General features: G+C 40.5%; 2 protein-coding genes across 2 annotated transcripts in view; both read left to right on the top strand.

Moving 5' to 3' along the window:
* Window positions 1-251: 251 nt before the first annotated feature.
* POLN (DNA polymerase nu) overlaps window positions 252-26,086 on the top strand; it is a 174,725-nt gene continuing 148,890 nt past the window's right edge. The window contains exons 1-3 of the mRNA XM_061191053.1: window positions 252-362; window positions 1,126-1,183; window positions 14,542-14,686. Coding sequence (XP_061047036.1) covers window positions 14,548-14,686 — 139 coding nt within the window. The 5' untranslated portion in view covers window positions 252-362; window positions 1,126-1,183; window positions 14,542-14,547. The remainder of the gene's footprint in view (window positions 363-1,125; window positions 1,184-14,541; window positions 14,687-26,086) is intronic.
* Window positions 1,617-12,965, top strand: HAUS3 (HAUS augmin like complex subunit 3). The gene is made up of 4 exons (XM_061191879.1): window positions 1,617-2,612; window positions 3,603-4,042; window positions 5,982-6,210; window positions 12,468-12,965. Exons 1-4 carry the CDS (start codon window positions 1,704-1,706, stop codon window positions 12,699-12,701), a joined length of 1,812 nt encoding a protein of 603 aa, XP_061047862.1. The 5' UTR covers window positions 1,617-1,703; the 3' UTR covers window positions 12,702-12,965.

Below are 26,086 nucleotides of genomic sequence, written 5' to 3'. Positions count from 1 at the left end.
AGGCTCCGGCTGAAAGCCAGCCCCCCGAGAGGGTGCAGACGGAGTACTGCGTGCAGGCCCAGCGACTGCGCGAGCCGGACCGCCCCCCTAGGCGACCCCCAGACCCCACCCCACCCCTCCCCCACGCGCGCCCAGGCCCCGCCCCTGAGGCAGGGAGCCAATCAGCTTGCTCCCTGCTGGTAGACGTCAGGCCGGGGGCCCGCCCCAGCCAGCCCCGCCTCTTCCGACCCTGCGCCTGTGCAGAAGGTCGCCCCGCGACCCGGCCTCGGCCTTCTGCGCGCGCGCGCGGGGGGTGGTGTTCCCGTGAGGCCGTGCGAGGCGCGGCGGCGGGCTGTTGAGGGGTGAGAGCCGAGCTTTCTGAGGTGTGTGGCGGTCGCCTCGCAGTTCTGTCAGGCGGGAGGTGGGGCTGTGGGAGCGGCGCGGGTCAGCGGGCTGCGTCTTCCTTCCGGGCGTCCCTGGGGACATCCTTCGGCGCGCAGGTACTTGCCCGCGCGGCGTAGTTGCTGTCCGCAGGGCGAGGGGCCGGGGGTGCGAGTGGGGGCCGGGTGGGCGAGGGGAGCGTCCGGAGCTTGGCGGCTCCAGTGCGGTCGGGGGGCGGCGCCCGGAGGGGCGAGGAGAGCGGCGGGACACTGGGGGCTCCCTCCGGTGCGGGGCGGGGGCCGGGGGCGCTAGTGAGGGGCGAGGGGCGCGGCCGGAAACGGGGGGCTCCAGTGCGGGCGGGTGGGGGGCGCCCGGGGCCCCGCCCGGCCGGGCCCGACCCTGAGGCGCTGCTAGGACGCGGGGGGGCGCACCTGAGCCCCGCAGGCCGGCCGGGCACCCGCCTGAGCTTTGTGCAGTTTGTCTTGGCGCCGATTCGGCGGCCTCTGTGGACGAGCAGTTTATTGACGCGCGTACCAGTCATCGCTGAATGCATCACCGCAAGTCACCGAGGGCCGCAGATGTGGTGCTGGGGCCCTCCTCTGTGCCTCCTGTTTCCGTCCCTGGAGTTTGCAGCGTGGACAGGTGGTCCCTGTGCTGAAAATAATAAATGCCTGAAGTACCTTTATTGAACGACTGCTCAGTCCTTTGGCTCTTCTCAAGTCGGGGGTGGTTCTTAAACCTTAAGCCTGATTTTCTCTGCACTAGGTTCGTCGTGTCTGACTTTGGTTCTTGCGTGAATGCGGATGCTGACTGAGTCATTCAGGTAAATATTTAGTTGACTCTTCCTCAAAAATCTTACCATATTTATGTCTATTTTCTCAGGAAGGACAGGGAAAAGAGGCTGCTTAGCCGCGTGATGGCGTGGACATATTTACATCCATGTATTTTGAATAAAAAACTGAACTGCTGCTCTGTAAAATACAGCGTGCTTTAAACCGTGTTATCTTTGGAAAAAATAGGATTTTCTTGTTAATTAGGTTTTCATTACTGTTGCATTGTTCTAAGTAATACCCTAATTGTTTATCTTCATCAGACGTTCCAGCTACAACTGTATCTTGTGATGTTTAGCTGTATCATCCTTTCAAAGATATAGTCGCCCTATTTGTGGTCTAACACTTGTTTTTTTTTCCCCCCCCAGGAGAAATTATTATAGAGTCTAGAAATATCTTTCCCCCTTCTCTATGGACTTAACGTAAAATTAGTTTTGTATGTATTTGGATTCATTTTCTAAATATCAACACCATAAAGCCTTATCAGTTACAAAAAATTTGGGTAGTTAAACCATGAGTTGTGGAAAGGAGTTTGTGGAAACGTTAAAAAAAATTGATTATCCCAAAGCTGATATTCTTAATGGGGAAGATTTTGACTGGTTGTTTGAGACTGTTGAAAATGAATCATTTTTGAAGTGGTTTTGTGGGAATGTGAGTGAACAGAACGTATTATCTGAAGAGGAATTGGAAGCTTTTAGCATTCTTCAGAAATCAGGCAAGCCCATCCTAGAAGGAGCAGCGTTGGATGAAGTTCTTAAAACCTGTAAAACTTCTGATTTGAAGACACCTACCCTGAATGACAAAGAGCTGGAGAAATTAGAGGATGAGGTTCAAACTCTGCAGAAATTAAAGAACCTAAAAATTCAGCGACGTAATAAATGCCAGTTGATGGCTTCGGTAACTAGCCACAAATCTCTGAGGTTAAATGCTAAAGAAGGAGCAGCCAATAAAAAGCTGAAGCAGAGTCAACGAATTCTAAATGCTACCAGTACTAAGATCAGTAATGAGCTCCACACTCTTACCGATGGAGTTGCAAAATTACTGGTGTTCTTCAGACATTTGAATTTGGGTCAAGGGACAAATCCACTGGTGTTTTTATCTCAATTTTCATTGGAAAAATATCTAAGCCAAGAAGAGCAAAGCACAGCAGCATTAACCTTATATACCAAAAAACAGTTCTTTCAAGGTGTACATGAAGTAGTTGAAAGTTCAAACGAAGAAAATTTTCAACTTTTAGATATACAAGCACCCTCTATTTGTGATAATCAAGAAGTTCTTGAGGAGAGACGGCTAGAGATGGCTAGGCTGCAGCTGGCATATATTTGTGCTCAACATCAGTTAATTCACTTGAAAGCAAGAAATTTGAGCCTCAAGTCAAGTATAAAATGGGCAGAGGAGAATCTTCATAGCCTCACTAGCAAGGTAAACATGAGAAATGAGACTGGATTCATATTGAAATTGTTGTTGATAATGGAGTAATACTGATAGTACAGTCTTTAGAAAGGGGGATATAGTAAGGAATCACAGTCTCTTATTTTCTGTTTGTTTAGTGTTTAGTTGTGACCTGTGTCGTTGTTTCGTACAAGTAGATCTTCGTATTAGCCGAGGGCAGAAATAGTAATTATAACCCGACCACATTATCTAGTTCATTTTAAACAAAAGTACTTTTGCATTCTTTGTTGGGTCAGATACAGATGACCCTGACGTTTCCTTTTCTATGATGAATGGGTAAAGAGCCTTATTGCTGTGTTACGGGTTTTCTGCCTTGTTTGCGCTGACCAGAGGATGGTGCTAATGAAGTTAGAGATCCAGTTCAGTGGATTGAAACCCTGATCCTTTTCTAAGAATGTATAGATGTATTATAGGTAGCCATCTGCACTCTTGGGAAGCTTGCTTTCTTGGTAATGTAACCACTAGATAGTTGAGTAAAAATATCAGCTTTTCTGAAGCTGAATACCTATAACTGACACAAACTTTGGAATGATGTGTGAAGTCCTGTTATTCTGTAGAAGTGCTAAAATCAACAGGCAGGCTGGGAGAATAGCTACTGAGATTATTTTAATTTTAAGAAAAACTTAAATAGTATACATTAGCATTCGGTGAGTAGTGTGATTTTTATTAAGACAAACATGACAAGATGTCTGTTTTGTGTCTGGACAAGATGTCCATTACTGTGTCTAGTATTTTATATGGTAGTAATAGCATTAAAAGTTAGCAATTCATAATGGCTTTACCCTTGGTTTAGCCTACACTTTTCTTTTTTAAACTGTGATTTTGGCTTCTGCTAATATGAAATAAGTTTTTATTAGTGAGTATGTTATCTGATAACCTAAAATGGAAAGTGAAAATAATTTTAAAACTATTTCAACTTTATACTTAACAGTTTGAAATGTAATTGTTTTCTTTGTGTAGGCTCTTGGCAAAGATATTTTGGATGCTAAAATTTCTAGCTTGAACAGTGAGATTCTGAAACTTGAAGAACAAATCACTCATATAAAAGACAAAATTTTGCCTGCTGTGGTAAAAGAGAATGCCCAGTTATTGAATATGCCAGTTGTAAAGGGAGACTTCGATCTGCAGATTGCTAAACAAGACTATTACACAGCAAGACAAGAGTTAGTTTTAAATCAGTTGATAAAGCAAAAGGCATCATTTGAACTTGTACAACTATCATATGAAATTGAATTGAGAAGGCATTGGGACATATATCGTCAGCTTGAAAACTTGGTTCAAGAACTTAGTCAAAGTAATTTGATGCTCCACCACCAATTAGAAATGCTGACAGACCCATCAGTATCTCAGCAGATAAATCCAAGGAATACCATTGATACCAAGGATTATTCTACTCATAGGTAGGCTTCATTGTTTATTTAGTGAATAATTATTTTTCCATTCGTTTTTGTAAAATACTAGAGTTTGAACTAAAATTGTGGACGTTTAAAGAATTCTTTGCACTCCATTTTTGGCCTTTGTATTCTTTTCTTCCACCTTTCTGTTATATTCTTTTTTTTTTTTTTTTTTTTTTTTTTAAACCTTTTTTTTTTTTTTTTTTGGCCAGTTTTTTTTTTTTTTTTTTTTTAATTTTATTTATTTATTTATTTATTCATTTATGGCTGTGTTGGGTCCCCGTTTCTGTGCGAGGGCTCCCCCCAGCTGCGGCAAGCGGGGGCCACTCTTCATCGCGGCGCGCGGGCCTCTCATTATCGCGGCCTCTCTTGTTGCGGAGCACAGGCTCCAGACGCGCAGGCTCAGCAGCTGCGGCTCACGGGCCCAGTCGCTCAGCGGCATGTGGGATCCCCCCAGACCAGGGCTCGAACCCGTGTGCCCTGCATTGGCAGGCAGATTCCCAACCACTGCGCCACCAGGGAAGCCCTCTGTTATATTCTTATATGTTTCTTTTTCCTTTTTAATTTCTTGCTCTCTTTTTCATTTATGTTAAATCTGGAAGTAGCTGGTTTAGAGGTGAGGTGGATGGGTTGGAGGATTGAAAATATACAATACAAGGTCTTTATTCATGTGTAGGCGCTATTTATTGATAGATGTTTTTAGATTTGGGGCAGGAGTTTAACTTACAGCAGGAAGTTTGAATACAGCTGGGTGTATAGCAAGTATTGCAGAGCAGAGAATTGACTGCATTTGGAGAAGGCAGCAGTAGAGAGGAGAGAAGACTTCATTTTTGCGTCTAGTCAGGTGAATCAGCAAGAATGAATGCTAGCTTCCAGTCTTTTCTGGATGTCTAAGCAATTGATGGTATGGGGATACTGAAATTGGAGGGCTAAAGTAGTCAAAGGACTCAAAACTCTGGATCCTACTCCTGATTTTTTTCTAGACTAGAAGAAAATCATCTAATACTTTGTGTTCTTATTAATGAAATGAGGGGCATGGATAGGGCTGCCTCACTGCACACTTTCAGAGGTGGCATTGACCTCATGATTCTGTGTAAATGGTGCCCCCGGGAATTGTGTAGTGACATTCCACAAGAACAGAATTAGCGTTAGGCTTGAACCTGTTTTAGGAAACCTGTTGCAACTTGTTAAAATAATTAAAATAATACATTTTTTAAAAATTCTAGGAGAAAGAGCAGACACTTTTTGTCATAAATATGTAGAAGGTGCTGCCTCACATTTTTCCATTTGTCTCGTAGGATATTTCTGCCATTAATGTTTGAAGTGTTAAAGTGACCTCATGGGTCATTAGGAATTTAATTTGTCAAGCAAATATGAACATGACTGGAGTAGCAAGTTTACTATTACTATTTACGTAGCTCTTTACTGTTTACTTTTTAAAACATTTTGCGTTGTTTATATTGTCAGTTTTTCTCTTTTAAGTTTACCACAGTCCTTTAAAATTAGGTAGGTATTAGGATGTGAAAATTAAGTCTCAGAGGTTGACTTGACTTAGGTCTTACGTGGCAGCCAGAACTCAGATCTAGGTCTTCTGTTTCAAGTTCATTGCTGTTTCTACTACATCATAGTTGTGTTCTGTGAAAGAATTGTTTTCTAGGGAGGTATTTCTGAAACGTTTGTTTGAAGTAGGTTAATGGCAGCTAAAGTCAAAAAGAATTTTTTGTCTAAAACTTGGAAGATGGGAAAACCGGGCATTCAGATACAATAATTAGAATACATATTTCTGTAATGAGGTAGTATTTTAGTTGGAATGTTTTTAGTTGTTTGATTAATATTTATAGGTTGTTAGCTTTCCCCAAAGATGCCCCAATATAATGGATTATAATTTTGAAAACTGTACTGACTTGAGAATTTTTTTCTATAATTTTTAATCTTCGCATTTTAGGCTTTATCAACTTTTAGAAGGAGAGAATAAGAAAAAAGAATTGTTTATAACCCATGGAAACCTGGAAGAAGTGGCTGAGAAATTAAAACAGGACGTTTCTTTGGTACAAGAGCAGTTAGCAGTATCTGCTCAAGAGCATTCTTTCTTTCTGTCCAAACTAAATAATGATGTGGACATGCTTTGTGATGCTTTGTATCAAGGAGGAAATCAGCTTTTGCTTAGTGATCAGGTGGGTGCTTGCCATAGTAATTAAAAATACTTTAAAAAATAGTGTTTATTGTAGAAGTTGCTAAAGAAAATGTTAACATGAGGAAAATATTACTCCATATCCCATTGCCCTAATGATAACATTTTCATATCTCATTTTTATTCACATTTAAATATATTTTTCAGATAGTTTTGATCAGTGTACACAGAATTTTAAAAATTTCTGAAATATTTCAGATGTAGAAGGATATGTAATGTTTATGCTAAGAATTAAGAAAAATAAAATCACCGCTGTATTTTTTTCACCTATCTTAGTAAATAGAGGATTGCCCTTATATCTCTAAAATCCTGTGTACACTTAGTAATAGAGTGCTCCTCCTAATAGCATTCCCCTCTTCTTCAGGGAGGGGCTACTACGCTTAATTTTGTCATTCGCTTTCTTTTATTTATAATACAGACCGTGCGTTATTTAGTTTTGTATGTTTCTGAACTTTATATAGGTTGTATTAATGTATTCTTTAGTAACTTGCTTGTTTGTTAATATGATTTTGAGAGTCATCCATGTTGATAATTGTAAAGCTATAGCTCATTTATAGTTTTCTCTTTTGTATAGTTAGTATTCTCTTATGTGAAATCCCACAATTATCTGTTCTGTTGACAGACATTTAGATTATTTCCAGTTTTTGCCATTGTAGATCATACTGCTATGTATAGTCTTGTTGCATGTCTTACAGATGCATGCCTACACACACACACACACACACTCTCACACATCACTTGCTGTCCCCTCACACAGGCGTGGAATTGCTAGATAACAGGTTCAGTTTTACAGTGTACATCAAACTGATTTCTAAAAGGGTTGTACCATACTGTACCAGCGGTGTTTAAGAGATGCTATGTATCCATATCCTTTTCATCACATAGCACTGTCTGATTTATAATTTTCTCTCACTCTGTATAGATGTAAAATAGCGTCCCGTTGAGTTTGTAATTTGCATTTCTCTGATGGTTAGGGAGGTTGAACCCCCTTTCAGTAGGAGTTATTTATGTATTTCAGATGCCAGTCCTTTGTCAGTGATGTGTGTTATGTATATTTGCTCCCTATTTGTGGCTTATTTTTTTCTTTTTACTGTTTCCTGTTAGTTTATTTTTGGCTTATTTTTTTTTTTTTGAGATTTTAATGTCATGTCATTTATCACTCTTATGGTTTGCCCTTTTTTATATCTTGTGCACATTTGCCCTTAACATCATAATGATAGTCCCCGTTACTTTATCTTAAAGTTATGCTGTTCAAGTTCAGTTCTTTAATCCACCAGGAGTTTATTTTTATGTATGACATGAGAGGTAGAGTTCTAATTTTATTTTTATTTTTTCCCTATGAATAACCAAATTGTCCCATCACCATTTATTGAGGCATACAAATTTAAAATCAGTATCTTTCTGGTGAAGGGACCCTCTTACATTATGAGATAAAGGATCCTTAAGTGCCTTCTGCCTTCATGTATGTTTTGTTAGATATTTTGGGCACCACCACTTCTGAACCATAAATGAGTTCAAACTCTGTTTTCAGAGGACCCAGGTGATTCCTATTGGGGCTGTAATTCTAACCAAGGGCTCTTCTACCTCTGGCCATCCTGATCTTAAGATTGTTGGTGTCCTTTGAGTCCTTAGTTTATTATGAAGAGAGTCTCTCCTGTTTGACTTCCCACCTTCTGTGGACCTTGGACTTTGATTTTTCTCCCACTCATCTTGTGAGTCTCAGGAATCATGGATTCCTATTTTCCAAGACTGGCAATTGAGTAAAGCACCTCCTGGGCTCCCTTACCAATCTGCATTGTTTTATGGACTTGTAGTTTCTTTTAATGTCTTGTTATCTCTTTGTTGCTTTTAGAAAGCTTTTGTTTTGTTTGACTCTTTAAGTACTTCATTTCACCTTTCACATTTTTTCCTATGGAAGAATTGATCTGAGTAACTAGCTTACTTTTCTTGAAATAAGAAGGCTTATGATTAGTTTTTTTAAATAATTTTTTTTACTGTGGTAAAATACACAAAATGTAAAATTTACAATTTTAACCATTTTAAAGTGTGCAATTCAGTGACATTAAATACATTCACAGTGTCGTGCAACCAGGACACCATACATTTTCCAGAACTTTTTCCTCATCCCAAATGGGCCTATCTCTGTGCCTGTTAAATATTAACTCCCCATTCCTCCTTTCCCCCATCCCTGGTAACTCTATTCCAGTTTCTGTCTCTATGAATTTGCCTACTCTAGGTACTTAATGTAGGTAGAATTGTATAATATTTGTCCTTTTGTGTTTGGCTTATTTTAGCATAATGTCCTTAAGTATCATCCATATTGCATGAGGTGTGAGAACTTTATTCCTTTTTGGGGCTGAGTATTCCATCGTGTGTATACATCACATTTTATCTGTTCATCTGTTTAATAGACACTTGGGTTGTTTACACCTTTTGGCTGTTGTGAATAATGCTGCTGTGAACATTGTTGTACAAGAATTTGAGTCCCTGTTTTCATTCCTTTTGGGTGCATACCTAGGAATGGATGCTGAGTCATGTGGTAAGTCTGTGTTTAACTTTCTGAGGAACTGCCGAACATTTCCACAGCAACCGCACCAGGGTTCCAGTTTCTCCATGTCCTCGCCTACACTTGTTATTTTCCCTTTTTAAAAAATATATAACAGTCATCCTAATGGATGTGAAGTGATATTTGTGATTAGTTTTTAAAGTCTCCTATTAGTGATTTTTATCTTCTTGATCTTTTAAACAATTATGTAAAAATCCCATGATGGTGGATTTGAAAATTTCTCCTTGTAGTTCTGTCGTTTTTTTCTTTATATTTGAGTTTATTTTATAAGTTACATCCAAATTTAAAATCGCAGTGAATTATTCTGGTAGACTTAAATTGCAGTGAATTGAACCATTGAGCATTATATAATGACCCTGTATTGTGCTTTTTGTCTTAATAGTCTCTTGTCTGATATTAATATTCCTATGCTATCTTTCTTTTGGTTAGTATTTGCAAGGTGGATGCTTTTTTCCTTTACTTAATGTATCTTTCATGTTCTTCCTTTATACTTAGCATTATGAAATAAACATTTCCATGCTACACGATTTTAATTTTTAATGTTTATAATACTCTTGATTTAATTACTGTGTCATAATTTGTGTAACCAGTCCACCATTTTCAGGTATTTTGATAGTCTTCATTTTTTTCTTTTGTTTGCTCTTGAAGGAGATCATGTATATCTTGTGTATATAGCTTTTTGTTGTTGGATACTTTCCCTTTTTATTTTTTGATACATTCATATGGATGAACTCTTAGAAGTAGAATTATTGGATTTCTTGGGTATACACATTATTTTTTGGCCTTTGATACTGCCATATTGCTTTTCAAAGGAGTTGTACCTACTTACAATGCCACCAGCACTATTAAATGTCTGCTAGACACCACTTATCATATGATACACCATAATTACATGAATTTCTAAGAAAGAAAAAACTTTTTCAGTTAAACTGACACAGTACTTCCTTATTTAGAATTTTTATTTCATGCCTATTAGAAGATACCTTTTAGGTGTGGGTAGGCATAGGTTTTTATCATAGCACTTTTGAATATACATTAAAAGGGAAAAAGCCAATTAAAATGGTTAAGGTGTTTCTAAAGCTTCACATTTAGTGTCCACTTCTATGTTATTTCTTCACTCAAAGTACTTTTAATATTTTTCCACATTATACATCAAGAATGTTGGTGATAGTAGAAAACTTAATAACCTGATTTTAAAATGGGCTAAGGACTGGAATAGACATTTCTCCAAAGAAGACATACAGATGGCCAACAGGTTTATGAGTAGATGTTCGATTATCTAATTATCAGGGAAATGCAAATCAGAACCACAGTGAGATAACACCTTACGCCTGTTAGGATGACTGTTATCAAAAACCAAAAGACTAGGATTGGTGAGGATTTGGGGAAGTTGGAACCCTTGTTCATTTTTGGTGGGCATGCAAAATGGTGCAGCTGCTGTGGAAAACAGTATGGAATTTCCTCAAAAATTTTAAAAATAGAACTACTGTTATGATCCTGTAATCCTACTTCTGGGTATATATCCAAAGGAAATGAAAACAGGATATTAAAGAGATGTCTGCACTCGCATGTTCATCGCAGCACTTACTCATAATAGCTAAGCTGTGGAAACAACCTAAAAGTCCATCATGGAGGAATGGATAAAGAAAATATAGTATACACAGACAATGGAATATTATTCAACCTTAAAAAAAGAGAACTGCAAAATGCCACAACATGGGTGAACCTTGAGGAGATTATGCTAAGTGAAATAAGCCAGTCACGAAGAAATAGTGCATGATTCCACTTATGTGAGCTATCTAAAATAGATTTATTAGAAGCACAGAGTAGAATGGTGGTTGCCAGGGATGGGAAGTTGTTGATCAACAGGTATAAAGTTTCAGTTATGCAAAATGAACAAGTTCTAGCAATCTGCTATACAACATTGTGCCTGTAGTTAACAATACCATATTGTCCTCCTGAATTTAAGAGGGGAGATCTCATGTTATGTGTTCTTACCGCAATAAAAAATTTAAAAAATATATTGGTGAGAGAATTCCTTGGCGGTCCAGTGGTTAGGACTCGGCGTTTCCACTTCAGGCGGCACAGGTTCAGTCCCTGGTTGGGAGAGCTAAGATCCTGCAAGCCTTGCGGCATGGCAAAAAATAAAATATTGGTGATAAAGTGCTTCTAATGAGTGTCTGGTCAATAACAGTTACATGATGCTCTTGATTGTACAGTGCATGTTGATTTCAGTTATATTAAAATGTGAACGATTCCATCCTAGAATCACTAAAATATGGTGATTTCACTATAATGTCATTGGGTATCATTATTTAATGTTTTTCCCTATCCCAGTGAGGTATAAAGTGTCATCCATATGAATTTTAACTTGCATTTTTATTAATGAAGTTGAATATTTTTCAGTATTTGTAGGAGTATTATTTAAGTAACTGTTAAGATCTTTAATATTGAAACTAAAGGTGAGATGTTTCTCATTGTATTCAAGTTTACAGAGTTTTTCCTCAAAGAGAGACCGCTTAATGTGGATATTACTTGATTTTTTTTTTTTTTTTAATGTAGTTAGTTTAAGAAATACTCTCTGGAACTGGCTTTTATGACAGGTGTGAAGCTGTTGTTCATGAATTTGTACGTTAGAATCACCAAGGAGCCTGTTGAAATGTAGCTTCTGGCCCTGTTGCAGAGTGATTTAGTGTGGAATGAGGTGCAGGAATCTATTCTTAACAAACTCCCCCAGGTGATTACCATGCTGTGGACCATGCTGAGAGGCTGTGGAAGGTTGAGGTGTAGTTACAGCTACAGATTTTCTGAGAACCTCTTTGGTAATACTGGCTGAAAAATTATAGGAGTAGAATACATGACTAGAAAGCCATGGAAACTTGTTAATAAACTGCTTTTAATGTTAAGAAGTGAGGAATTTCAATTATTAAATGTGAAGGGTCCAACATGTCTAGGTTTTTGAGAAGAATTACATGGTAAGTCAGGATTGTTGAATGTCACATACAGTTCCATCTTCTGTAACAATGTGAAAAAAGAAAAATGAGATTTTTGTTAAGGTAATTCTTTTATATTGGTAATTGCTTCATTTCAAGGTTTTCTCAGTACCTGTGATGTCTAGAGTAAACAGCTTAGGCTAAAACATTACTTAAGCAGAATGTAAGTTCCATGAAGGAAATGGTGTTCATTCTTCTATTTGTAGACTCTTAAAACAGTGCTTGGTGCGTGGTGGGCATTCAGTAATATTTGTTGAATGTATGAATATGCAGAACAGTTTACATATCAAGTACTCTTCAGGGAGTAGAAGTTTGCTTTGAATCACTTAAAATTGCCTATAGGAAGTTGTTGCAATGGATCTTATCAATACATAGACTTTTTATTAATCCTGCTATGGATTTTTTTTTTTTTGCCCGGGGCCCGCGGCATGTGGGATCTTAATTCCCTGACCAGGGATGGAACCCCCGCCCCCTGCAGTGGAAGCTCGGGGTCTTAACCACTGGACCACCAGGGAAGTGTACCCCCTGCTATGGATTTTTAATTGAGGTTCATTTATTGTTGAGATTGTGGGAATAATCATTATATCATTTAGATTCTTCTTATGTAAATTACATTTTAAATTTATAATTGGTAGTATGAATAGAGCTCTTGAATTAAAAGCATTATTATTTTCCTTTTAGGAGTTAATGGAGCGGTTTCATCAAGTTGAATCTCAACTAAATAAGCTAAATCATCTTCTTACTGATATTCTTGCTGATGTGAAGACAAAAAGAAAAATTTTGGCATCTAATAAACTGCATCAAATGGAAAGAGAATTATATGTATATTTTTTAAAAGATGAAGATTATCTGAAAGATATTGTGGAGAATTTAGAAAACCAGTCAAAGATTAAGGCTGTTGGTCTTGAAGATTGAAAATGAAATATTTACTGCACGTGCTGTGTTTTAATGTTTTATATATTAGGAGGAGCATATAGCTAATAAACACTGAAAATTTTAAATTCGAGGTCAATGGAACATTTCGTTTAATGAATTCAAGTATTATATCAATTTGGTTTGTTATATGTTTGTTCAAAGTACCAGTGCTTTTTATGACTTGAACATTTGCTTGGTGGCACTTACTCCTGGTAACTTTTAAGTTACAGGGAAAAAGCATTATTATATAATGCAAATATTTTTTACAGGGTTAATTGTATCTCTCATTTTATTTTTTTAGAGATAGAAATTTCTGCTGTTAAATATTTTAAATATTTGTAGGACTTTGAATCAGCATTGTTAAAGCTGTAGACCTTAATAAATGGAATAGTTAAGTCCCCTCATATTTGTCTATGAAGTAAAACTCTGCCACTCAAACTGTATTCACCCATAATTCCCTGCTGTAGACTTTGAGACTATTTTAATGTTCCTGCTTGTACCACAAAGAATGTCAAGTCTCCATTGGCCATTGCTCATTTTAGTGGTTGGGTCCTAGGGATTCAACATTTCTGCAGGACAGATGTCAGCAGTGCTTTGACTTCAGTCTGACTTACATATAATGAGTGACTTTCAAATGAAATTTCAAAATTCCATAGAAGTGGTTGCTCAGATGATGTATAACACTATTTTAATCAATTTCTTAGGAGTGAAAATACCTAAGTGTTGGATTCTATTGGTTGGGATACAAGTGTAGTATTTGGACAATTAGAAATTATTTTAAGAGTTGAGGTAAAATAATTTGAAGTAGCTTATTTATCAGTTATTACATCAAATGATTCTTGAGTGCCAGGTTTATATGTGACCTCTGTTACATACTAAGTAAGCTTTATGGAGAAAAGAGAAGATTTAGACACTACCTTCAAGAAATATTACTGCTCCAAAAATGTATTACCTGCTTGTAATGTGGAATGCCTGTCTAAAAACTTCACATTTTAGGTGATCTTTATGGAGTTTTTTAGCTGTAACCATCAAAAAATGGGTATGCTTAGGTGACATATGGGCCTTGACAATTTTGAACAAATATGTTTTGCTAATTATTGTATTTGTACATTTTTCAAAATTTGTATTTGTTAAGTAGATGTTAATATGCTTGAAAAATTTGTAGCAATAAGTTTTGCCTGAGATTTTGTTATTAACTCCTCACAGGTGACCTTTGTTTGTTCCTGTTTTTCCCTCTGCCCTACCTTGGAATTGAGAATTTACTTGAAATTTTTCTCCTCTCCAGTAATGTGGGAAAATGTCACCTGGTTTTCTGGTCCATGAAATAGCAAATTCTGTTTAGATTAGTGCCAAATACATTAGATGTATTACCAGCTACTCGATTTGTACTGTCCCTTCTAGACCTTCACCTGCTCAGCCCAGGAGGCCAGTACAGCCCAGCAGTGCAAGTGAAAGGATGTCAGGTTATGTGTCTGTCATAATAACCCAAGTCAGTTAAAAATAATTTTTATGTTACTAGATCTGTATGTTTGAAGATTATAATAGCCATTTGTTTCAAACCTCAGGAAGGAGGAAATATTTGAGTAGATTGCTTGCTTCAAGATTGGAGATACGTTCTTTACTTTGTTGTCTATTTACCATAATACCCAGTTGAGCCTCTAAATGTTTCACTTTCTTCTTACTATCTTATCTGTATTACGGGGACAATTAATACCTATTTCCTGTAGTGGTGAATATAGTAATTTTTATGAATGTCTCTACATAAAAATTTTTACATGACTTTTTCTTATTTTGAAGTCTCAAGATTAATATATGGGTATTATGTTTATCTTATGTTTAGGATTTTATGAATATGGAAAATTACGAGGCATTTGTAGGCTTTGACCTCTGTAAGATACCACTCTCCAGTGTTGCTCAGAAGATTATGTCTGCTATGCATTCAGGTGATTTAGTGGAGTCTAAGGATTGGAGAGAGAGTGAAAAGAGTGAGTAATTTTTATGAACCTTCATATTTTTTGTTACCTTGAGTCTTAATTATTCTTAAGACTAAGTTTTGAAAATCATTGACCTTAAAAATGAAACAGTTAATTTTACCAGCAAAAATGGGTTTACTCGAGAATAGCAGAGAACTGGAATTTGGGACAAGCATGCTATACAAAGGCCAAAGGCAAGTCTAACAAAGGAGAGGAACATTATTTTACAGAGAAAAAGGTGGTTGTTGGCAGGGGTTGTTTTGAATCACAGTCCATTGGAGAAAAGTGAGAGTTCAGAGTGGTGATGGATTCTGGCTGAGTTGCTGGGGAAGTAGATTTCTTGTAGGAGATGCCCTGTACATCTTTTCCTGTGGGGACCTGTAATTGATGATTCTTTCCTGTTGATTCTTCCTCTTGCTGACTTTGAGTGGTACTGCATGAGAGCTCCCCCTTCTGGCCTCCCAACTCCATTTTAGTGAGCCTTGTCCTTATTAATTTTCACAAAACGAAATGTAGCAGAGTTTTTCTATAGAACTTTTTACTGTGTAGGGAAGTTCCTGCCTACAAACAGTCCAGCTTCCCCTTGTTTTACTCTCATTCAGTGATGACTGAGCTTCTGCTCACTAAATTTTATATTCTCTTAGCCCTTACTGCTTTGAAAATGTGACACTCTCTTCGTTGTTTCAGGCATTTCTGCCAAACATTCCCTTAGAATCTGGATCAGCTGTTTAAGTAACTTCAAAAGAGATGGGCTCTTTCATAGTGCCCGTTTCTAAACCCTTAGCTCTCAGGTGATTGAACCTGTATTTGCGTATTTGTGGTGGACAGGAGAAGTGTTGTTGACAGTATGTGTATTATACCGCTGTAGAGATGTATAAACTGTTACGTGACAAAGATCAGTGGACCTGTGTACATATGTTTATGACATATGATACAATAGTAAAAGCAGTGACATATGCTCACAAGTGTGACTGAAATAGTTGGAATACCAGGTGTTTTTTTTTGTTTGTTTTACTAGCAAAGCAGTTTTTATTTTAAATTGTAAGTCTGGACCAATAATTTGTTTTTCTCTTCTACAGAGTAGGTTATGAGTGAGATATAATTAATTATATTGAGATGAAATAATTGAGAAGTATTAACAAATAGTGCAAAAGCTGTTACAAATGCAGTTTGTCGATTAAGATACAGTAACGCTTAACATTTCAGTCTATTCATATTCAGGCATCTGTTGTCCTTGTTGTGGAAGTCAGTAATGAAGAGTAAGAATTTTGGGGTATGGACTACATACCTAGCAATTGATAGTGTTTTAGGGGGAATGTTGGTGCTGGGGGAAGTAGTAAAGTTAACATCAAACATCAAAGAGCCGGGACTTCCCTAGTGGCACAGTGGTTAAGAATCTGCCTGCCAATGCAGGGGACATGGGTTCGATCCCTGGTCTGGGAAGATCCCACATGCCGCAGAGCAACTAAGCCCATGTGCCACAACTGCTGAGCACACGTGCCACAACTATTGAAGCCCGCGTGCCTAGAGCTTGTGCTCTGCAACAAGAGAAGCCACTGCAATGAGAAACCCGCGCACCGCAACGAAGAGTAGCCCCCGCTCGCCACAACTAGAGAAAGCCCGCGTGCAGCAACGAAGACCCAACACAGCCAAAAATAAAGAAATAAATTAATTAATTTTAGAAAAATCAAAGAGCCTTCTCCTTTATTCTGTATACTTGCTTTCCAAAATAAAAGAGCAGTGTGCACTTGACAGAGTTCGAAATATGCTTACCTTCAAAAACTGATAAAATAATAAAATGCCTCTGGAAGCAGTAATGTGAGTCTCTGTTGAGAAAAATGTATGGCAATCAGCCCCTGTCATGAACTGTCTTCTCATGCTCTTAAAATACCCTGTTAAAATCCTAGTTTTCATAAATTTATTGAGAAGATAAGGTATTGTCTGTCAAGTGTTCGTGGATTTGGAAAAAGAGTGGAATTTTCACAAAGATTATATCTGTTCCTGTGTCACACTCTTACTATGAACTTAGTGAGTTAAAACAACACACATTTGTTACCTCATAGTTGCTGTGGGTCAGGAGCCTGGGCACAGCTTAGCTGGGTTCTCTGCAGGGCTGCAGTGCAGGTGCCAGTCAGGGCTGGGGGCTCATCTGAGGCTCGAAATGGGAAGCATTTGCTTGTAAGCTCACATGGTTGTGGGCAGAGTTCAGCCCCTTGTAGGCTCTTGGACTGAGGGTCTTGGTTCTTGGTGATGGTTGGCTAGAAGCCACCCTCAGTTCGTTTCCACGTGATTCTTTCCATAGGCAGCTTTACATTATTGCAGCTTGCTTTTTCAAAGCTGGCAAGAGAGTGTCCCTGGCAAGACTGACATTACATTCTTATGTAAGGTAGTCACGTTCTGTCACTGTTGCTGTATTCTTTTGGGTAGAAGTAAGTCCCACCCACACTCAAGGGGTTACACAAGGGCATGAATACTAGAAGGCAGGGGTCATGGAACCACCTGAGAGTCTGTCTGACACACAGTCCCACCAGTTTATTCTTATTTCATATAAATCTGAGTTAAAGTTGGATTGCTGGCGGGTTGTTGGTGAATGAATGACGCTGAACCTGAATTGATTCCCGGACTCTTGTCACATGCTGAGCTGTTATGTCAAATCCTTCTCTTATAAATAAAACCGTAGATCAGCATTATATTTCTGAAACCCATTTCATACTAGATAAATAGCGAAATTGAACTCAGAAATCAATGGAAATAAACTACAAATACTTGCTTTTACAAAAATGTATTAAGTAGGGGCTTCCCTGGTGGCGCAGTGGTTGAGAATCTGCCTGCCAATGCAGGGGACATGGGTTCGAGCCCTGGTCTGGGAAGATCCCACATGCCGCGGAGCGACTAGGCCCGTGAGCCACAATTGCTGAGCCTGCGCGTCTGGAGCCTGTGCTCCACAACAAGAGAGGCCGCGATAGTGCGAGGCCCACGCACCGCGATGAAGAGTGGCCCCCACTTGCTGCAACTGGAGAAAGCCCTCGCACAGAAACGACCCAGCACAGCCATAAATAAATAAATAAATAAATAAATAAATAAATAAAAATTTTAAAAAAATGTATTAAGTAAAACCAAACAATGTTATATGTCACTTTGGAATCTAATTTTCTGATCTGCTAGACTGACTGAGGTATACACACCCAGTAAGGATTGGACAGTGTGTATCTTCTTGCAGCAAGGTTGGTCTTTATTTAAAAACCCTTTGCTGTGAAAAAAAGATGCAAAAACTTAAAATACAGCTTAATGAGTTAATATAAAGAGGACATCATGTAACTACCACGTACATTGCCAATATCTCAAAATTTCCTTCTCAAAACTCTTCCTGCTCAAAGGTAACCATTATGCTGACTTTTATGGCAGCCACTTGCCACTTCCTAACCATATGAGGGCGTTTTACATTGCTCCAAAGGCCTTTTTGGCAGAGATCACTTGTCCGCCACACCGGAGTCCATCCATCCTCCTCGGAGGCATGACAGCAGATGACGTGGCTCAGTGTCCTTGCAGCCAGGTGTGGCCAAGTGGCAGGTTCCTGTCAGCAGGGTGTGCTGTTGCCAGGGCAGTCCTGAAGACACCTGACTTGCTTCCCAGCTGGCCTCTTTCCTTCCATCCAGTTGGAACCTGAAACGACTCCTTTCCAACCGGCAAATGATAACAGTGTCCTAGAAGACTGTGGACCAACGTGCTGGAGGGACCCCGGGTCCAGAGTGACTTCATGAAACAGCTGCTCCACCAGCTGAGACCGCTCACCTCAGAACAAGAGAGAGAAAAAAACTTTTGTGGTTTAAACCATTGTATGGGCGGGTCTTTTGTGACTGTGGCTTAGCTTTTTACCTTAGCTCTTACACCTTTAAACTAGATTCAGAATTGGGTTCATCTGACTTGAATTTACATTGTCATTTTAGTGTTCAGTAATGCCACTGAAAGTCTTTGGGAAATACTGGGGGAGGAAGATGTTTCATGGTGATTTCAAGGCTGTCAGCTGGCCTGGTGCTATGTAGAACATTATGCATTTGATTAAGCACATGTTTATTAGACTACATCTCTGTATTTTGCCTAAGTACCTATAGAAATCAAGTAACGTTTTCTAGTACACATTTATCCAAAATTGTTTTTAACTTAATAGAGCTTAGGGGTGAATATGGTTTTTTTCTAGTAAAATAAGAATAGTTTTACAGACATTACATATTTTTTTTAAAGGGCCATTTATTTTATTTTATTTATTTATTTATTTAATTTTTGGCTGCATTGGGTCTTCGTTGCCGCACGTGGACTTTCTCTAGTTGTGGTGAGCAGGGGCTTCTCTTGTTGTGGAGCATGGGCTCTAGGCACACGGGCTTCAGTAGTTGTGGCGTGTGGGCTCAGTAGTTGTGGCCCATGGGCTCTAGAGCACAGGCTCAGTAGTTGTGACGCACGGGCTTAGTTGCTCCATGGCATGTCGGATCTTTCCAGACCAGGGCTCGAACCCATGTCCCCTGCATTGGCAGGCGGATTCTTAACCACTGCGCCACCAGGGAAGCCCAGACATTACAAATTAATACAGGTGTAAGGCTCCTCAAGGTAAATATTTGTCAAAATCCAATTCATTAATGTGAAGTGTGTCTTTATTCCCACCATCTAGTGGAAATCTTTGCAATTTCAAGGACAGATAACATAAAGCTAAATGACAAAATAGATTTATTTTGATTATATTCATTCTGGTCAAGAATAATGTGGATAAACATTTTTATTTCTATCAAATAAACATAAAATCCTTATGTCCAGTCACTTAGCAAACCCTGCCAGGTGTTGGATTCCAATTCCCACGGCTGTAATTCAAGCCTTCGTTCCTTCTCACTTGAAAATTTCCAGAAGTTTCCTAATTGCTGTTTGCCATCAATTTATTGCCACTTTGCTCCTGCCTTTGCACTGTCGCTGGGATTAGCTCAGCTCTTGTCCTTGCTCTCTGCAGAATTTATCTGTAGAAACCTCCCCATGTGTTCCTACAGGGCAGCCTGGCCCTTGCCTGCCCTCTAAGTCTTAATGTCCCATCACTTTCCCTCTCTTTATGCCCCATTCAGATTTTTTTAATTAATTAATTTTACAGCAGGTCCTTTTTGGTTATCTGTTTTAAATACAGCAGTGTGTACACGTCAATCCCAAACTCCCAATCTATCTCTCCCCCCACCACCCTTACCCCCTGGTACCCAAGGCAATCTACAGACTCGATGCAATCCCTCTCAAATTACCAATGGCATTTTTCACAGAACTAGATCAAAAAATCTTAAAAGTCGTATGGAGACACAAAAGACCCTGAATAGCCAAAGCAATCTTGAGAAAGAAAAACGCAGCTGGAGGAATCAGGCTCCCTGACTTCAGACTATGCTACAGAACTACAGTCATCAAAACAGCATGGTACTGGTACAAAAACAGAAATATAGATCAAAGGAACAGGATAGAAGGCCCAGAAATAAACCCATGTGCCTGTGGTCAATTAATCTATGACAAAGGAGGCAAGACTATACAATGGAGAAAAGATAGATAGTGTCTTCAATAGATGGTGCTGGGAAAACTGGACAGCTACATGTAAAAGGATGAAACTAGAATATTCTTTAACACCATACACAAAAATAAACTCAAAGTGGATTAAAGATCTAAATGTAAGACTAGATACTATAAAACTTAGAGGAAAACATAGGCAGGGCACTCTTTGACATAAACTATGGCAATATCTTTTCTGATCCTTCTCCCAGAGTAATGGAAATAAAAACAAAAATAAACAAATGGGACCTAATTAAACTCAAGAGCTTTTGCACAGCAAAGGAAGCCACAAACAAAACAAAAAGGCAACCCACAGAATGGGAGAAAATGTTTGCAAATGATGCAACCGACAAGGGATTAGTTCCCGTTCAGATTTGACTCTAACTTCCAAACACGCGTCGTTTCCTGGCTTCATCCTCTATTTACCTTTTCTTTCTCTCCGTACACGACTCTGAGTGGTGAAATCATAGCATTTTACAAAGTTCTGCTCAAATGATACTTCATTACCAGAATGCCTTATTGGAAGTAAACTGCGTTTGATTCATTTGCAACTCAGTTTAGAGAATTTCCTGTGATGTAGTTTTGGGTTATTTGCATAATGCTTTAACTCTTGGTATGTTTTGAGCTTTTTGAAGGCAGGCAAAGGTGGTCTCATCTTTGATGCTGCCACAGGTGGGTTGATCTTTGAATTCAGCTCTTACCGATTTGTAAGAGCTTTCTACAGACATATAAAACATATATGAAGGACTTTACTATTTCACTATTTATGTTGTATTTTCCTCAACATTTTGGGGGGTCTTTTTTTGTTTGTACTACTTCAGAAAAAGTTTTGTGTTTTTTTTTTTTTTTTAAGTAGAAAAACCAAAAACAAAGTCCATAGTCCCACATTAAAAAAAAAATTCTGGGCGGGAGACTTCTATGGTGGCGCAGTGGTTAAGAATCCACCTGCCAATGCAGGGGACATGGGTTCAAGCCCTGGTCCGGGAAGATCCCACATGCCGCGGAGCAACTAAACCCGTGTGCTGCAACTACTGAGCCTGCGCTCTAGAGCCCGCGAGCCACAACTCCTGAGCCCGCGTGCCACAACTACTGAAGCCCGCACGCCTGGAGCCTGTGCTCCACAACAAGAGAAGCCACCACAGTGAGAAGCCCGTGCACTGCAACAAAGAGTAGCCCCCGCTCGCTGCAACTAGAGAAAACCCACGCGCAGCAATGGAGACCCAAAGCAGCCAAAAATAAATAAATAAATTTATTTTAAAAACATTTTTTTTTTTTTACATATTCTTACACACACACACATACACACACACAGTGAAAGGGTTTATATGTACCTTGTTTTCTTAGTTCAGGCTTTTTCTTTGTTGAAACCTCTCCCCTTATTGCTTCCCCATGTTAACAACTTAGCGTATGCCTTTGATGTTTTTGTTTCCATGGTAGTAATTATAGCTTGTGTGTGTGTGGCTATGTTGTGCCACCCAGACCTCCGCCTCCTGGGATGGGATTGGCTGAGGGCTTTGCTGCAAGTGTGTCACATTTGAGCTTCCACTCCCTCCGTCCTTCTGCTCCCCAGGAGCGCCCCCAAGTCAACATTTGCAGAAAGAGCTCAGTCTGGTCCCCAGGGAACTTGATCTGTGCGGCTGGTGTCAGTAGTGGTCTGAGAAAGCAGACGTGGCACTTTGGAGTTTGGTCACCCTTAGGCGGGCTGGCACTGATGACTTCATCACAAGTTGTAGGTGAAATACGGATGGCAGCCGTGCAGTTAAAGCTTTTGCTAGGGGTGGCTGGTCTGGCATACCAGTGCAAGCAGCTGTGCAAGCTGCTGGGCAATACTATGTATTTGAAAAGAATAGGGCAATGGAAGAGAATGGCATTGGTGGCTGCGGCTGGGTCCTTTGGAAAAAGACAAAGGCCAAGGGTGGTTAATTAGCAATTAAAGGGTAAATGTGATAGCCAGAGGGCTCACCTGCTAGCCTGTGAAGAGACCACCTGCAGTCACAGGCCCCCCAGCCTAGTAAGGCTGGTAGAGCTCCAGAGGAGGTTGGATGCTCAGCCCTGGCGGGTGTTCTACCTCAAGGTCAGGGCCTTGACCAGGAAGAGGGACCTGACCCTGAGATGCAGGATGGGGACGTCTCGATTGGTGCATTCGAGTCTTGAATCCCAGGTACCTCTGGGACCTGCAGAAGTAGCTACTCCTCTCTGTTAAAGGCCAGCCCCCTTCTCTCTACCCGCCAGTCCCCCAGCTTGAAGACAGTGCAAGAGGGTTCTATCTTGAGAAATAACACATCCTCCCTCAGGAACTGCCACCTCCTCTTTTGGCCATTAAGTCACTACATAACCTGGCCAAGAGGTACCAGGGCCTGTTAAGGGGGTGGATGAGACATGGGCTGGTCAGGGAACAGAAACCCTATAGTCATTGGAACAGGGAAAGTTTAAAGCATTATTAACTAGTAATGGGATTAGCTGACAAGAAGTAAAGAAAACTGAAGATTACAATAATAGCAGACGCAGGGAGCATCTACCTGCGGCAGTGTCGAAGGAAGGAACAAAACTGGAATGACCTGGGCAGGTGACGTCCACCAGCCTCTGTCATCTGTTGTCCCTGTGCGGGCAACTTGGGCTCTTTAATGGAGTGACCATGGGGTTGGGGCGGAGGCTACGTGTGTGCCCAACAGCGTGGCGCTCCCGCTCACCAGGGCCGATCTCGCTGTTGCCTCTGTTGAATTTCCAGTGACACACTGAACTCTGGGGCCCCAATAGTACTGAACTTTGAGAACAGTCACTTGGGGGCTAGTTGGCAATACTGGACCCCTTGTGCCCCCAAAGGTGCCGTGATTCGTCTTGACTGGAATGCACACGTATTCCAGGCACGGGTTTGCCTTTCCCATACGCAGGGCCTCAGTGAGCTCCGTAATACAAGTCTCACAGAGCATTTGATCCACTGACACAGAATCCTGCATAGCATCGCCCTGGATATAGAGACCCACTTTACAGCAAAGGAGCTGCAGTGGGCACATGATCGTGGGACCCACAGGTTCCATCACAGCCACACACCCAGAAATGCCAGCCCAACAGACTGGTGGAGTGGTGGGTAGCAGGCTGAGCTCGGGTGACCTCCAGGCTGCAGTATACACTGTACATCAGTGACCATTGCAGGATGCAGTGTCCCCAGTATAGATAATTAAGGGCTCTGGGAACCAAAAGGTGGCAGTGGGAGTGGCCCTGCTTACCATCACTCCCAACGCCCCTCCCAATAAATTTGTGTTTCTCTCTCCCGACACCTCTGGGTTCTGCAGGTTTAGTCTTGACTCCCCAGGGGAAACCCACCAGGGGCAAAGGAAGAGTACTGTTCGATTTCAAGCTATAGCTGCTGCACAGTCATTTCAAGTTCCGTACTCCAAGAGACTGGCAGGCAATGCTAGGGGTGACCTCCTGTTCACCAGAGGTCAGGGCTGCCGTTACGTAATGGGGCAGGAAAGCATCTACGTGGCACCCAAGTGATGTGATTGGACACCTCTTGGTCCTCTGACCAAATTTGCTGGTAAATGCAGTGGCCATGGCCTGAGAAGGGCATGGTGACCAGGGACTTACACCCCTCAGGGATGAGGGTTTGGGTCACGATCAGGCAAGCTACCTAGACCAGCAGGGATGCCAAGCCAGGGTGAGGGGACCTCAGAATGGGTAGTAGAGGGAGGTGAATAGCATTTGCAGCTTTGAGACCAGCTGCAGGACAAGGACAGGCAGTTCACCCCATTAACCTTCCTTTTAAGTTCCCTCAGGAAGAGGCCCGGCAGAGTCCCGAAGGAGCTGCTCCCAGAACATATCTGAGCTGCACAGTGTAGTGAACCGTAGGCAGGACTGTAGTGAACGCTGTGGGTGCCCCGAGCCCCCCATTCATCACCCCAGCTGCTGCTCACCACACAGCCCCTCCTGATGGTTGCCTTAGCTGCAAAGAGCTTCTTTGCCCAAGGGCACGCCCCTTTCCCAGGAGCAACCAGGTAGTGACTGGTGGGTGCTGGGGAATAAAGGCTCAGCTCCCTTGACCCTGTGGGGGACAACTATACAGGACCATGCCAGGTCCAGAGCAGGCCTTTGTAGCGGCCGCATCTTGGACCAGTCCTCCCTCCTCACTCCCCTACAGACGTTGATCCTGAGAGCGCTGCCCCAAAACCTTTCTGAACGCAAGCCTTCATCTCAGGGTCAGCCTCCCAGGGACCAGACCTGTGCCAGTGTATGGGTATAACATACTCATGTACATAAATGGGGAGATTTGGTCATTGTTTTAAAAAATGGGATCATATTTTCACAGATCTCTGCATCTTCAAGTCAACTAATACAGCTCATTCTTTTCAATGGCTCTGTGCTTCATGGTGTGGATGTTACATAATGTATTCATCGACTGCCCTCTTGATTGGTATCTGCTTTGTTTTCAGTCCTTTGCCATAAAGCAATACTGTCATAAATGTTTTGCTTTAAACCTATTTACTGTTGCACATATTTCTATGAAACAGATAGCCAGGAGTGAGGTGGTTTGGTTAGATGATTTATATATTTATATCTCTTTGTTTTTATTGAGGTTACAACACACACACACACACACAGCACAACTATCCTAAGATTATAGTTCAAAATTTCACAAACTGAACACCCGTATAACCTTCGCCCAGATCAAGAAACAACATTGGTAGCATCTCAGAGGCCCATCTTTCCTCCCTTTGGGTTCGTCCTTTTCTTCCCAACTCCTGAGAGTGATGTGTGTATTTTTAATTTTAATAAGTGTTGACACTGTGCTTTCCAAAAAGATCCTAACCATTCACAATTTTACCAGCAATGAGTGAGACTACCTCTTCTCCTCCATCTCCAATTATATTTAGTTTGTGTTTCCCTGACTACTAGTGAGTTTGAGTATTACATCATGTTTGTTTGCTTTTTGGATTTGCCATTTTGTGTGTTGCCTCTCCCTATCTTTTGCTCACTTTTCCATTGAATTGTTTCTTTTTTGGTCAGTGTAACTTGTATAATAAAAATATTAACCCTTTGTCTTTTTTGTCCCAAATAGTTTTCCCAATGTATTATTTTCTTTCAGAAGTGGTGCTAGTTGTACTATCCCTATTCATTAATCTATCCTTCTCTACTGCATTAAAATACCATCTTCGTTGTATATTCAATTCTCATAAGTCCTGGGGTCAGTTTCTGGACTGTCTACTCTGTTTTAGAGATCTTTTTGTCTATTCCTATTCAAATACCTTGTGGATTTGATTACAGTGCCTTTATAGTATGTTCTGATAATCTGGCAAAGCAAGTCTTCTTTTATTTTTTTAAAAAACTTACCTTTCTGGGACCTGCCTGGTGGTCCAGTGGCTAAGACTCCACGTTCCCAATGCAGTGGGCACAGGTTCGATCCCTGGTCAGGGAACTAAGATCCTGCATGCTGCATGGTGCAGCCAAAAAAAAACCTTACCTTCCTTCTCTATTTTCAGACATTTAATATTTCATATGTACTTTGAAATTATTTTTTTTTTTCAATTAAAAGAACCCTGTAGGGTCTCTGATGAGAATTACATTAATTAAAAAAAAATATTTATTTATTTATTTGGCTGTGCTGGGTCTTAGTTGTGGCACACGGGATCTTCATTGCTGCGTGCAGGATCTTTTAGTTGTGGTATGCGGGGTCTTTGGTTGTGACACGCGAACTCTTAGTTGCGGCATGTGGGATTTAGTTCCCTGACCAGGGATCGAACCCAGGCCCCCTGCATTGGGAGCATGGAGTCTTAGCCACTGGACCACCAGGCAAGTCCCTGCATTAAATTTATATTTAGGAGAATTAAATATTTTGTTCATATCTCAGTGCTA

The sequence above is a fragment of the Eubalaena glacialis genome, chromosome 5, assembly GCF_028564815.1.
Source record: "Eubalaena glacialis isolate mEubGla1 chromosome 5, mEubGla1.1.hap2.+ XY, whole genome shotgun sequence".
NCBI classification, from domain to species: Eukaryota; Metazoa; Chordata; class Mammalia; order Artiodactyla; family Balaenidae; genus Eubalaena; species Eubalaena glacialis.
This window is presented reverse-complemented; position numbering and strand designations above follow the sequence as displayed.

Coding starts and splice junctions, on each gene's coding strand:
- HAUS3 (XM_061191879.1), top strand. CDS start 1,704: ATGAGTTGTGGAAAGGAGTTTGTGGAAACGTTAAAAAAAATTGATTAT. Junction 4,043..5,981: donor AAGGATTATTCTACTCATAG/GTAGGCTTCATT, acceptor TTCGCATTTTAG/GCTTTATCAACTTTTAGAAG. Junction 6,211..12,467: donor AGCTTTTGCTTAGTGATCAG/GTGGGTGCTTGC, acceptor TTTTCCTTTTAG/GAGTTAATGGAGCGGTTTCA.